This window comes from Brassica oleracea, chromosome C9 (genome assembly GCF_000695525.1).
Source record: "Brassica oleracea var. oleracea cultivar TO1000 chromosome C9, BOL, whole genome shotgun sequence".
NCBI classification, from domain to species: domain Eukaryota; kingdom Viridiplantae; phylum Streptophyta; class Magnoliopsida; order Brassicales; family Brassicaceae; genus Brassica; species Brassica oleracea.
In genome coordinates, this window is record NC_027756.1 from 41,472,370 (window position 1) to 41,486,626 (window position 14,257).

At 31.6% G+C, this 14,257-nt stretch overlaps 1 protein-coding gene across 6 annotated transcripts; it reads right to left on the bottom strand.

Moving 5' to 3' along the window:
* Nucleotides 1–6,051: 6,051 nt before the first annotated feature.
* LOC106319368 (rab3 GTPase-activating protein catalytic subunit) lies at nucleotides 6,052–12,264 on the bottom strand. Of its 6 annotated transcripts, none has more exons than XM_013757674.1 (22): nucleotides 12,070–12,264; nucleotides 11,959–12,002; nucleotides 11,830–11,893; nucleotides 11,523–11,637; nucleotides 11,371–11,438; nucleotides 11,200–11,297; nucleotides 10,796–10,967; nucleotides 10,289–10,520; nucleotides 9,853–9,979; nucleotides 9,634–9,743; nucleotides 9,423–9,515; nucleotides 9,023–9,151; nucleotides 8,743–8,876; nucleotides 8,572–8,667; nucleotides 8,349–8,416; nucleotides 7,975–8,143; nucleotides 7,829–7,900; nucleotides 7,613–7,652; nucleotides 7,160–7,437; nucleotides 6,904–7,081; nucleotides 6,602–6,822; nucleotides 6,052–6,529 (listed from the first exon to the last, which is right to left on the bottom strand). In XM_013757674.1, the coding sequence occupies exons 1-22, from the start codon at nucleotides 12,121–12,123 to the stop codon at nucleotides 6,209–6,211; spliced, it is 2,883 nt and encodes a 960-aa protein (XP_013613128.1). In that variant the 5' UTR covers nucleotides 12,124–12,264; the 3' UTR covers nucleotides 6,052–6,208. The 6 variants fall into 6 exon arrangements, with proteins under 6 accessions (XP_013613128.1, XP_013613129.1, XP_013613124.1 ...); XM_013757675.1 differs by having other exon boundaries at nucleotides 11,511–11,637; nucleotides 11,830–11,882; nucleotides 12,070–12,261; XM_013757673.1 differs by having other exon boundaries at nucleotides 6,209–6,526; nucleotides 11,511–11,637.
* Nucleotides 12,265–14,257: the final 1,993 nt, after the last annotated feature.

Genomic DNA, 14,257 nt, shown 5'->3' on the forward strand with positions numbered 1-14,257 from the left:
TTTTATATAAGTTTTTTATTTCCACGAAATATACTTCAATTAAACAAAACAAATACACAAGTTTTTTCTTTAAATCCAAGCTTAATTTATATAGACATACACACTTTCGTTGAATCCCCCTTATTATATACATGTAATATTTCTTTCTAAGACTATTAACTTTCTAATACCTATTGATTCAAAAATCTCTTTAAATCTTCTCATTCCGCGCATGGCGCGGGTTATCATCTAGTTTATATATATTGTTGATACATCAAATCATATCAATAGGTCGTCGGTCCAATATTTATTCTATTATAGGAAATACAACTTTTCCCCTTTTACTTTCATTGGAAAGTAGTTAACTTCTTTATCAAGTTCACGTATTGAAGTTAATAGTTCGCTGATTAGTAGCTGTAAGCTTTGCAAGTTTGTAAGTTGTAACTAACTGTATGTGCATGTTGCTTAATTAGTACTTTATTGACGGTATATATTATTTGTTATGTTTATTTATTTATAAATACGGTATGATTTTGATTTTGTGTCTTAATCTCAAGAGTATCAATACTAACACTTTAGTTCACACTAGACCACCAACTAGTCAACTTCCTTGTAGAGACACCCAAGTCTGAATGTCCTTAATAACACCGTATAATAGTTTTTGTTAGTCTTTCAACTTGACTGTATTATATATACCCATTTATACAAGGTCCATAATTTGAGGAAATCATTGAATCACTCGGACATATAATTTACTTAATCTCGTTGTGTTTAGTGCATAATCTCATGACCCATACGGTCACGCCTTTCACTCTAGCGTGATACTTATAAACGAATATTAATGCTTACATGTTATCTTAGCTACTCTAGGTCACTTGAGATATATTACCTTGCTATTAGACTATGATGTGTAATGTGTATGGCAAACCAAAAAATACAATGGTGCACACACCATCCCTCATGATTATCATTTATCAGGATCATGTCAAACATGACAACTATTTAATGAAGTCCCTACCACAAAACTCTTTATTCTTCATCATTTCTTTTTATCATCGAAGAATGAAAACATCATCTCTACCAATAATATATAATCATCAATTTAGTAAGCTTCTTCTAGATTTAATTCACATTCGTATAAATAGCATGTTTTGTTTCCATGCTAGCACAAACATGAACCCCGCTCGACCGTGCGGATTTTATTTATAAAATATTTTAGATTATGCAATAAAATATATCAATAAATTAATTTAATTTGATGTTTTATATTATTTAATTTTATAATAATATTTGTGTGGCGTATAATATTACTACTATAAATTTAATAAATTTTGTATTTTTGTAACAAAATTTATTTTGAAAACATTATTATGTAACAATACAAATTTACATAAAAAAATATTTCTAAATTTGAAATATATGAGGAAATTAAATTAAGTTGAACCTACATAATAGAGAATTTGGTATATAGTGATTAATTAAATCAATTAAGTATAGTTGTTTAAATAATAAATCGAATTGGTTTTTAATTCAGAGGAATACACAAACGTTAATAACAGTAGACTAAAGTTTTATATATACGATATGAATAAAAATCAAATGTTTCATCTATGAAGAAAAGTGTAAATTAATTTTATTACATGGTGAAATCATTTAAATGTATGACTTCTAAGTGATCTTAAATTAAAACAAATCACATATGAAATAAGTCATAATTTTTGTGCTAAATAGATAGGATATATTTATTTTCACATTAGAAATATAAATGAATATTTCTTTTTAAAAACATCTTTTAAAATATTTCTTAAATTTAATTTTGAAATAAATTCAATTTGAAATTATTATTATCATTAAATATTATTAAAATTATTTTTATAATTATTAATTTTTGTTTACAATAAAAATTAAACTAAAATTTAGTTTCTAATTATATTTTGTGATAATTTAATTTTAAATAACTAATTTCGAAAATATAGTAAAAACATATTCTAAAAGATATTTGAAAGATTTTGTTAGACATTTCTTTAAAATAATTATTAGTATTTCAAATAAAGATATTAAAAGATATTATAATTAAGTTATGTAAAATTTAATAAATTTTCTAAGGATGGTCCAAATAAAAAAATCACACATAAAAGAAGTCATGACTTCTATTTTAAAAGTATTTTTCATAATTATTCATTTTTGTTTACAATCAAAACTAAACTAAAATTTAGTTTCTAATTTTATTTTGTTGTAATTTAATTTTTAAATAACTAATTTCAAAAATATATTAAAAAAATATGGTAAAAAATATTTGAAAGATTTTGTTAGACATTTCTTTAAAATAATTATTAGTATTTCAAATAAAAATAAAGATATTAAAATATATTATAATTAAGTTATGTAAAATTTAATAAATTTTTGAAAGATGGTCCAAATAAAAAAATCACACAAAAAAAAAAGTCGTGACTTCTATTTTAATAGTATAGATTAGAAAGTTTGTATTTGATATTAACACATATTGCAATTTGGACTGAAAAGATGATAAAAGTCAAAACTATAAAACATTAACAAAATAACGATAGTTTATAAGTGTTCAATTCGGTAAAACCGAACCATTTAAAACCGACCAAACTGAAATATAGAAAATAGTTTGGATATGGTAGTACTGAAAGGATGATAAAAGTCAAAATTATAAAACATTAACAAATAACGATAGTTTATGAGTGTTCAATTCGGTAAAACCGAACCATTTAAAACCGACCAAACCAAAATAGAGAAAATTGTTTGGATTTAGTAGTACTGAATAAATCGAATGGATGTTATTTTTAAGAAACTGTAATATATGAATATAATTCAATATATTAAGCGGCCAAACCGAATAAACCAATAAAATCGATTAGTTAAGATATTTTAGTATACTTATATACTATATAAAGGTTTCATTGGTTTATTAAGCGATCAAAACCGAATAAACAAATAATCTGTATTTGATCAATATTTTTGATAAAAATCATAGAAACCGGCTATAATATTAGTAATTAAAATTTTAAACTAAATATATAATATAAGTAATGATGATATTATCGGTAGATATTGTCAATATCTATTAATTAATTAAATGTCTTTAATATCATGATAAGTATATATTAAATATATATTTTTATAAATAATAGTATATATACTTTTAGAATATGTTAATGTTTATTAATTATCTTAAATATCATGATTAATATATATATATATACAGATATCAAAAAAAAAAATTAAATTAATGATTTATCTTAAAATCATGAAAAAGATGACAAGTATATATATTTTTATAAATAATAGTATATATACTGTTAGGATATGTTAATGTTTATTAATTATCTTAAATATCATGATATATATATATATTAAAATAAAATAAATTAATAATAATTTTAATTAAATTAATAATTTATCCTAAAATCATGTGAAAGATGACAAGTAATCAAATTAACTAAAATATATTAAAATACAATAAATAAATAATAATATATTTAAATTAATAATTTATCCTAAAATCATGGAAAAGATGACAAGTAAGCAAATTAACTAAAATCATGAAAAAGATGACAAGTAAGCAAATTCACTTCTATAGATAGATAGATATGTTTTTAAAAAATTACACACTATAAAAACCCTCTTCATACCAATTAGCACAACACTCCATAAGCTATTCTGTAAACATTTAATTTCGACACAAATCATGAGCAATCTAAGAGGAACAAATAGGGTTATGGTCGTTGCAATACTCATAGCAGCATGTGTGTTTATGATCAGCAACCCAGCAACTGGAAAATTTATTGGATATCCACCAATACGTGGTGGCGATCTTCCACCTGGCTGTAGTCCTGGCACGTGTCCACCCCCGCAACCAGTAAATCCGTACAAACCGGGATGTCCAGGAGAGGGAAGATGTAGACATGTCCCGCCACTTCCTCCAACAATCAATATCTAGTGTATTAAACGATTGCATGTCTAAATCTACAAAAAATACATCAATAGATTCATGTAACTGCACCAATCAATAAAACTAATTTTATAATCGATGGTTTTTTTCTGTTTGTTCTACTGTTGATTAAAATGAATTAACTAATGATAAATGTTGATCTTCATTGCCATATAGTCTGCATAAACTATATGGATTTTCAATTTCAGTTTTTCTTAATAAACAATCTAGAACAATATGTGGCTCGGGTTATTATTCTCGGCCAATGTTCAGAAATTGTTAGGCGGTAGTTAAACGTTTTGTATGAGATTACTGATTAGGTGGATACTTACACTGATTTTTTTAAAAAAAATCATTTAAGAAATCGTTATATTTTGAAATAAATTCAATTCGAAATTATTATTATCATTAAATATTATTAAAAGTATTTTTTTAATTATTAATTTTTGTATACAATCAAAACTAAACTAAAATTTAGTTTCTAATTATATTTTGTGATAATTTAATTTTTAAATAACTAATTTCAAAAATATATTAAAAAAATACTCTAAAAGATATTTGAATGATTTTGTTAGGCATTTCTTTAAAATAATTATTAGTATTTCAAATAAAGATATTAAAAGATATTATAATTAAGTTATGTAAAATTTAATAAATTTTCTAAGGATGACTTCTATTTTAAAAGTATTTTTTATAATTGTTAATTTTTGTTTACAATCAAAACTAAGCTAAAATTTAGTTTCTAGTTATATTTTGTGAAAATTTAATTTTTAAATAACTAATTTCGAACATATATTAAAAAATATTCTAAAAGATATTTGAAAGATTTTGTTAGACATTTCTTTAAAATAATTATTAGTATTTCAAATAAAAATAAAGATATTAAAAGATATTATAATTAAGTTATGTAAAATTTAATAAATTTTCTAAGGATGATCCAAATAAAAAAATCACACATAAAAAAAGTCATGATTTCTATTTTAATAGTATAGATTAGGAAATTTGTATTTGAAATTAACACATATTGCAATTTGGACTGAAAAGATGATAAAAGTCAAGAATATAAAACATTAACAAAATAACGATAGTTTATGAGTGTTCAATTCGGTAAAACTGAACCAAACCGAAATATAAAAAATAGTTTGGATTTGGTAGTACTGAATAAACCGAATGGATGTTATTTTTAAGAAACGGTAGTATATGAATATGGTTCAATATATTAAGTGGTCAAACCGAATGAACCAATAAAACCGATTAGTTAAGATATATTAGTATACTTATATACTATATAAAGGTTTCATTGGTTTATTAGGCGATCAAACCGAATAAACAAATAGTCTGTATTTGATCAATATTTTTGATAAAAATCATAGAAATTGGCTTAGTAATTAAAATTTTAAACTAAATATAAGATATAAGTAATGATGATATTATCGGTAGATATGTTAATATCTATTTATTAATTAAATGCCTTTAATATCATGATAAATATATATTAAATATATATATTTTATAAATAATAGTATATATACTGTTAGAATATGTTAATGTTTATTAATTATCTTAAATATCATGATAAAAAAATATATACATATATAAAATAATAATAATAATAATAATAATAATTAAATTAATGATTTATCTTATAATCATGAAAAAGATGATAAGTAAACAAATTAACTAAAATTATGGAAAGATGATAATTAGGCAAATTCACTTCTCTAATAATAGTATAGTTCCATAAAATACATTATCTTTTTCTCCTTTGCACATATCCTTTTTGAACCCACTCAATCTAATGCTTGGCATCACATGATTACATTTTATATTGCACAAGTAAGAGAGAACTAATCTTTTACTTGTCTTTTAAAAAACGTTAGTTGAGTAGTCTTAATTATGACACTTGAACTGCATTTACGTCATCTTGACTCGTTTATACCCATATGATTGAAACTTCAAATGATGCAAAATAGTATAAATGTAACAGAAAATTAAAATACTAGTAACAGTCGCCACATTCTCTCGACTTAATTCCAAGAAAATACAAATATACACGTAGGGAAGTTTAAAAATTATACAAATCAATTAGGCTGATTGATGAAAAAGATCATCCATTCCTTAATGTTAAATACTTAAATTTATGTGAGATTTATTTATTGTCTGAATTAATACACATCAAGGAATAAATTACGCTTTGAAATTTGTTCAATTGCTAAATTTCTATTAAATAATAAATATCGAAAATTAAAGGACCAAAATGAAAAAAAGAATTCAATCGCAGGAAGTGACAGAGAGTGCAACTCGGAGATCGTTAGATGTTCCAGAGACGTACATTCTATGTGTCTCGATTTCTTCCCCTCTCCGGTCACCGCTGGCCGCCACATCAGCAGCTGCAGCGTAATGGATTCCGTTGTTGACGTCATCTCCGGTGGAGAAAATGATCTCCCTGAGAATAGGTTCGTGTCCGTTTAGTAGATTTCCCATACTCAACACTTTTCTCCAAGACTGGTTCGCTGATGGCGGCGAGAACAGATTCGACACCACTTGTCTCTCTCTGAAACTCACTTCCTGTCTCCCTACTTGCATCTCCTGCTGTTTCAAATGACCAGGCACGTTAGTTCATTACCATAAAAAGAGATTCTCGCTAGTTTAATGATGATTTACCGTCCTGCTTTTGTTCTCTTCTTCGTCATTTGAGTTTATTCCCATCATTGGAACATAAAGGGCGTAGAAGTCGCTGAATATAACTTGAGCAAGGCGTGATGCGTCAAGGAACTTTCTGTGAAGAGATGCTGCGACCGTTACCAACTTCTCTACGTGTTCAAAGGCCACGCAGAGACGTCTCAGGTCTTTGACGGCCTGTTCTCTATCTGGAACATGGTTGCCTGCATCCAAATCTCTGTTACTATAGAGACAGGAGGGACCTAAAGAAAATTTGTATTCTTAAGGATAGAAACCAATATTACGCTGTAGAACTCCCAAAGTAGATTTGATGATGAGGTAGAGCTGTTCCAATTTAGAGGTCATTTGTCTCATGTCCCCGAAGTTTGTCTGGTTAAGAGTGTCGGCTGCTCCTCTGAAGGCTGTGCAGACCATTTGCTCAAGGAGCTGATGGGGCCTCACTGTTTCCAGGTAATGAAGAATCTGAGAAATTTGTCAACACAATGAGGTCAAACCTAACTCTCGTAAGAGGTTATTGAATGATTTCAAAAAGACACTCACCTTTTCTCCCTCTCGGTTTGGGTCTAGGAGGGGTTTTTGGTCATCGGCTTGCAAAGCGGGTGCATCATTCCAACTTTTCCGCCAGAGATTTCCTTGATCAGACATCCGTTTAGAAAGGCGACCATGAGGAGGCCATTTATCCTTCGAGCCCTCGGTGCTGGAGCCTGCCGATGCTTCAGCAGCTTCAGGCTCAGAGCTCTCCCAATCTCCAGGTGAGTGCCATCTGATAAAGTCCTCGAACACAGCATTTGGGTTTGCTGCTTTGAAAGCTGACATGTCTGCAATCACCTTCGTGAGATCAGACAAATAATACAAGAAGAAATGAAGTGTGGGATGTATGGTAGTCTGCAAAACTATCTGCTTCTATTGTGCCCTTTCATTGTACTCACTCTAATAAACAACAGTTCTTATCTGTTCTCATCCCCAAACAACAGAGGAAATATTAAATCTCACCAGATAATAAGATGTCCTTCTCCAACTGGCCAGGAACGTTCTGAAATTCAAAGGGCAAAATTAGTTTGTTAGTAGTCAAACAACGACAAACTAAATAACCCATATTATAGCAAGCAGCGCAATGCACATATTTGTCAAGAAAAAATACGCTTATATAGACTACTTAGCAGATAACCAAGCCATATTCACTTCTACTGGAAGAGAATTTAAGCTTACAAGGGAATCACCAAACGCCTCCACAGCCTGGAGTCTCTCTTCGTGCATGTCCTCAGTCATAAGAGGTGGATCCTGTCATAACCAAGGAAATTTGAGGGTGTTAAAAACAAAGATAATAAACAGACGAGTCCAAGTCGAACAGTAACCTGGGTAAATGGGGCATGGAGTGGCTGATGTGACTTCAGGAGCATCATGGTCCCCACTGGTCCAGCTGAACCCCTCCTGAAGGCATCTGTACGGATTTGGTTCACAGAATTTTTGCTTTCAGCTTTCCTCTCAAATCTGAGTTGATTAGATGTATCTTCTGCAATTGAGCTGTATCCAAGAAAAAGGGATATAAACACTAAGCCCTTCTGAAAGTCTCCTCTCTATGAGCTTGGAACATTCAAAAGTTACCATCATTTTATATTGGAAATGGAAGAAAAGAAGAATGAGAATGAGTGTTTGTAATAACATGCAATCAGAGTTTCATCTATCTAATAACAACGAGAACCTAAGAGCCCTCACTTGCTAAGTTCACCTGTCACGTTTCCTCTGTAGGCCTGCTTTTGAGGATCTATTTCTTCTCTTGTCGACCTTGTGATTTTCCTGAAGATTCATTCAAAGAAATGTTGAAAGCCAGCAACCCAGAGGCACCCAAGGAACATAATAACAAGCATGAAGCTTGTTACTTTAATAAACCACATACATGGCAGCACATAATAACAAATTCGTAAAATGTACAGAAAAACTTAGCCAATCACCTCCACGGAAACAGAAGCATCTGAACTGTCGTCACTTCCTATACAGTCTAGGAACTCTTCATTCATTTCACGATTTTTTTCAATGCAAATTGCAAGCTGGTCAACAAAGAAGAAACTGTTGGTATCTACAAGAAACTTGACTTTTCCGATTAAGTATGTATAGGGGATTACCAGATGCAACTTCTGGTGGATCAAACAAGTGGATAAATCAATAGAACCGTCGATTGGCATTTTTGGCAACGGCTGTGACTCTTCCCAACACCAACGAACTTCACGGACAAACTCTACCCAGAGAAAGGAAATGGCTGATAATGGGATGGAGAAAACAAAAAAAAAAGACAATATATTCATTAGTCAGGCATTTTTTTCGTAATGGCACTAAGCAATTTAATCAATTGTGCCTATAATAATGCATGGCTGACCAAATGTGGCATAATCTACCGGCACATACCACGGATATTGCAGTTGCCAAACCACAGTGAGTGCAAACAAAATTGTGTGAACAGAGATTCAAGCGGTGCAGCCTTAAGAGCTCGAGAAAGCCGGTGTTCGCCTTTAGTAAAATTTGGGAGTTTAGATCCTGCGAAATTAAATTGGAAAAAAGGTGAAACAATTCCACATCTCTAAATTCTAACAAGTGTTTGGGACCTAAGGGAAAATTATCAAATGCTCCCGGTTGCAAATCTTAAAATTCAAGAATCAAAATTTTGAACACTTCAAACTGAATAATATTATATGGCTACTCAGATCCTTCTTAACCCAGCATCTACGTCCGTACTTATATCTATGCTACCATAAACATAGGCCGTATACATGCATCTATGTCCATACAGAATATAGTGGAAGAATACCTTCATGAAAGAGATCTTTAATCACCCGATCAAGAACTGTTGGAGGAGGTATGACCACTGAAGTCTTCAAACTTTCAGAGCTTGAGTTTTCCACTGCGAGATTACAAAACATTAGACAGTAGAATAGTCAGGAAAAGCTAAAGCTGTAAAAGAATATAAGCACACAGGGAGATTCGAAATGTGTTTTAAAAGCACACAAAATTGCACAGACCTGACACGAAATCCTCCATAAACTGAGCTGTGAAAGACGTATCCAATGCTCCAACCAAGCAAAGTAGTTGGGACGAAAAATCAATTCTTTTCCCATGTGAAGGCTCACCCCTGGTAAAACAATATTTGTTATAAAACTGAAAGGGAGAAATAATACACCACAACACATGCACACTACTGTTTTGTTCTAGATGGGAGAACTATGAGAAGCAATTCTTACAGATATGGTGAGAGGACTGGATGTAAAATCCACTTCTCAGCTTCATGAGGTGTAGCATTTTCAAGTTCAGCCATCTCAAGTGTGTTTTCTACAGTCCTATCAGCCCATGTGACCACCAATTCGAATCCTGTCCATATCAGCCTCAAAGTTAGATAATGAATTCCTGGAATAGCATATACCAACAGCAAAGACCACCCTATGCTTGAAGAAAGATACATGATTGTCATCACTCATCAATTATCATCTGAGGGTATTTTGGAATACAGATGTGTGTTAAGACCAGATAGTATATTATATATATGCGTAGTATAATCACGGAAAACTCACACATTCGAACTAATCTTTAAGACTGAGGGGTAAAATACAAATCGTAAAGGAAGGTACGTATTGTGTAGACTGTAGTGTAAAAAGACGAAACATATTTCAACGGATGTACCTCTAAGTGGATCTTCAGCAGAGTACCACTCACTCCAAGGACAATCATCGTCCCAGTGCACCTTGTTGCGTGACTCAGAGCCATGGTGTTCTGCAGTGTCAGCTTTGTCACCCATAAATTCATCAATATCACTGTTCTCATCATCCTCGTCAGATGTGAAGGTTTCGTATGTTAGCCTCATCATAAAATGAACTTTGAAAGTATGCATTGAGAAGTCCACTCCAGAATAAACCTTCAAATAATAAACCGCTGTTGATTAGTACAATATATAGCAAAACCGTTTAATCACGTGACAGAATAAGCCACGTTGGACCGGATCTCAAGTCAAGATTAAAAAATGGATCCCCTTAGAAATATAGTAGTGAAGAAAAAGGAACATAAGAAGCAACTAAACTGGAAACCAGCTTTTCATCAGTGATGGCTAATGATAGGTAAGTTTGTTAACCCGATTAGAAAACCAATTACCGTACTAATTAACATCAGTACGTAGGATCCACAAAGACTTACAAACTTAGAAACAAACAACTCATATAGTCCTTCTAGGTGCATGAGTTTCACAGGGACTTGACTACCAATGCGATCTGCTTCAAATCTTCTAGTAAAAACAGTGCCCATATTCTGGATTCCAATATATGCGTTCCGTGAAGGGTCATGCACAGGGACGAAGGCTGGCCACAAGCTGCATACCAAAGTCGTACGAAAATTATTGAACACTCAACCAAATATGCACCTCAAAGATAAATCTCTTTAGCAAAGATCCTCAAGGACAACACATTTCTATCAACTTTGATTTCCAAGACTTCAGCGTAATAGGTAGACGATTTGGTATCAACTCAAAGAAACAGTGTACTATACGAGTTTCATTCGATGATGCTAAAGCTAAAACGGTGTTACTAGCTAAGAAATCGCACCTGGCACAGTTAGACAAAGCAATAGCAACCGAACTCAGAAGCTTGCTAGACTCCGGTGTATCAAGAAGCACCCCACTGGCACTTTGTGGCGCAATCAACTAGAAGATGCAAGAACAATCAATCAAATATCAAAATATGTAAAAGGGCAGAAACTATAGATTTAAAACGTACCAGAAAATCCTTCACCCCAAAGCAAAGCTGGAGATCATGTGAACTAGTGTTCCAATTATCAACTCCCGCTGCATCAGTCAGATACCAAATCATGAAAAAGAAAATACAGTTTCTCCCTATTACCCTGTAATCATATACACCTTGTTGGCTACCATTATCGTCAATTTGGAAGTAGAACTCCATACAGTAGCTCTTTGTGACATTTTTCAGGTCGTATTTGACCTTAAACAGATTCTTGGAATCTTCCACTGTAACAGCACCCTTTTCCTGCGCTCAAAAAACGATAACGAAACTCAAATATATTCAACAATACACGTCTAACTCCATCATTGTACATCAAAATAGTAAAATTAGCTCTAAGGCCTTGGCCATAGAAGACTCGGAGAGTAAAGTCCATTTGCAACTATAGAACTCGATCGATCAGAGATGGATTAAAACATTTTGGAAAAGTAGACGTACCACTAGGTTTTTGGGACCATCGGCTAGCCATTGACGACAAGTTGCTTCAATATCTGAAATAAACCTAAAAAGCAACTGAATCAGTGGTGAGTATTGAAACCAATCGTTCGAATCGTGAAGGTGTAATACCTTTCCCAGGATGAAGCAAGAGTGAAATCATCGAAATGTTGCACCTGAAAAATACAATTCATGATCCATGAATACAACACATGAAGATGAAAAGTTTAGGAGGTGGCATACCTCTTCTTCCGCATCATCTTCTTGGAGAGAATTCCGTCTGCTCGTTGAAGCCATATGGATTGGGTAATCGTATTGCTCTTTTTTCTGGGTAAGGAACTCTTGCAGATCCTCCGATCACACGGGTGAAGAGATCCGCTCCGTGAAAAGAACCAACGACGATGTAAAGTCACAGAAAGGCGAGTACGATGAGGTTAAACGTCGTCGTTCGTTGTTCGTTGGCTGACTTTTGGGGTCTTTGACAGACGGTGAGAAGAACGCGTGCCGTTTCTTTTAGTGAGAAACAGCTTGCAGTCTGTTTATCAAGCTGTCGTGTTTCTAATCCGACGGTCACAAAAAGGCCAATATCAACGTTGGCCCATTAGAATACTTTTTTTTAATGCCCAAATAGTGACAGTTTGAAAAAAAGCCCAAGACTTCTAATCTGTGAATGCTCCTGCCTAGATACAAGATTAAGGCTCCCAAGTCCAAATGGTAACGGATAACATTACTTATTCGGACTTAAGTGGTTTGGTTAAAGTTTTATCAATGTTCTAAGTTCTAACATAAGAGCGGGTTCATAGGGTTGGGATTTTATGTTCCACTAAGAACCCTACTTCAAAAACCCCAAATAATCATGCTCTAATGGTTTAGTTTAAAATTTTGAAAATACGATCTATCATTAATTATATAGATTAATAGAGAAATTACAACAAATAAGTAAAGTATAGAAATTAATGAAAATTTTAATATGATGCAAATGGGATCCCGATGCAAATTGATTTTCACATAGACGATATAAAGTTTTATATAAATAATTCAGTGTAAAGCATAAAACCGCTAAATATAAATTTTCATAAAAAGTAAAAATTATTAGTTCTCAGTTCTTATTGACTGTAAAGTGTCATGTAGTAACTAGAGAAATATCTTCAACGTCACCTAATCAAGATTTTGTTCAAAAACTAGTACAATTTTTTTCAAAATAGCTTTCGTTAAAAAGAAAAATAAATATATTTACATATTTAGGTTTATAGTTTAGTGACTAAAATTTAGAGTTTTGTATTGAAGGGGTGAGATAAAGTTTTAGAGTTTAAGATGTAGAGAAAATTAGTGTTTTTACTGATTAATAAATGTTATTCTAGAAAGAAAAAAAAAATTCAGTGCCCATATAATTAAATTAAGTTTTGATCAGAAAATAACAAAAATAGAAGCAATATTTTAAAAAATATATGGTTTGATGTAAGGGTAGATTGTTGTTGTCAAATAGATAACATTCTCATTTGACGATTAATTATCAGATTTAATCCATCAGATAGATAACTGGATTCTCCACAAGAGATCACCAAATCCATCATTCTCCTTTTCAAACCCTCAACTGCTGCCAATTACATTTCGAACACCAATCCTCCGTCAACTTACTCATTTTCTTCATTTCTTCTTTGCCACAATTTCTCAATAGTGAATCTCCTATTAGCTTTCCAAAAATTAAATTTCAATGGATTAATTAAGGATTACAATTGTAGTATTTCAGCAGATCAAAAATTTACTGTAACTTTCTGAACATCCACGGCTAATGATTTTTCCACACACGTTCACACAGCTCGTGTACCCTACCGTGTGTTAATTGTCGAAGGTTGATAAGTCTTTTTTATTGATTACTAAGGGCATGTCCGCGCTTCGCGTAGAATATTGTTTTATTGTTGTTAATTATTATTTTTCGGATGATATAGTTAACTAATTGCTAACTATATTTGCTAAGAGCATTATTTGATATTTTATTATGTTATGTAGTAATAGGTGATATGATAAAATATTATGTGTTTGTTTTTTTAATGGTGTGTTGTTGTGGGTATAATAGTACTTATTAGTGGTGGAGTGAGTTTGTGATGTAATGTATATTGCATTTCAATAATTTTACATTTATGCATTTGTTGATTCTAAGGCTAATAGTTTCAGGTTAAAAATTAATATTTTTTCAATTATTTGAACATTACTTTTTAAAGATGTTATGTGCTCTTTCCCTACATTATTACATTGAGCCGTCACAATCTATGCATTTCGTTTACCTTTCCGGTGTGCTGTGATTCTCACCATCACCGAAAAAGACTCACATATGTGCTCTTATTCTTCCTCACCTTTTTCTCTTCTTCTTTCTTAGATTTCATCTCATGTTAGGAACTGCATCTCTTTGGGTTGGGTCAGAGTTTAGTCG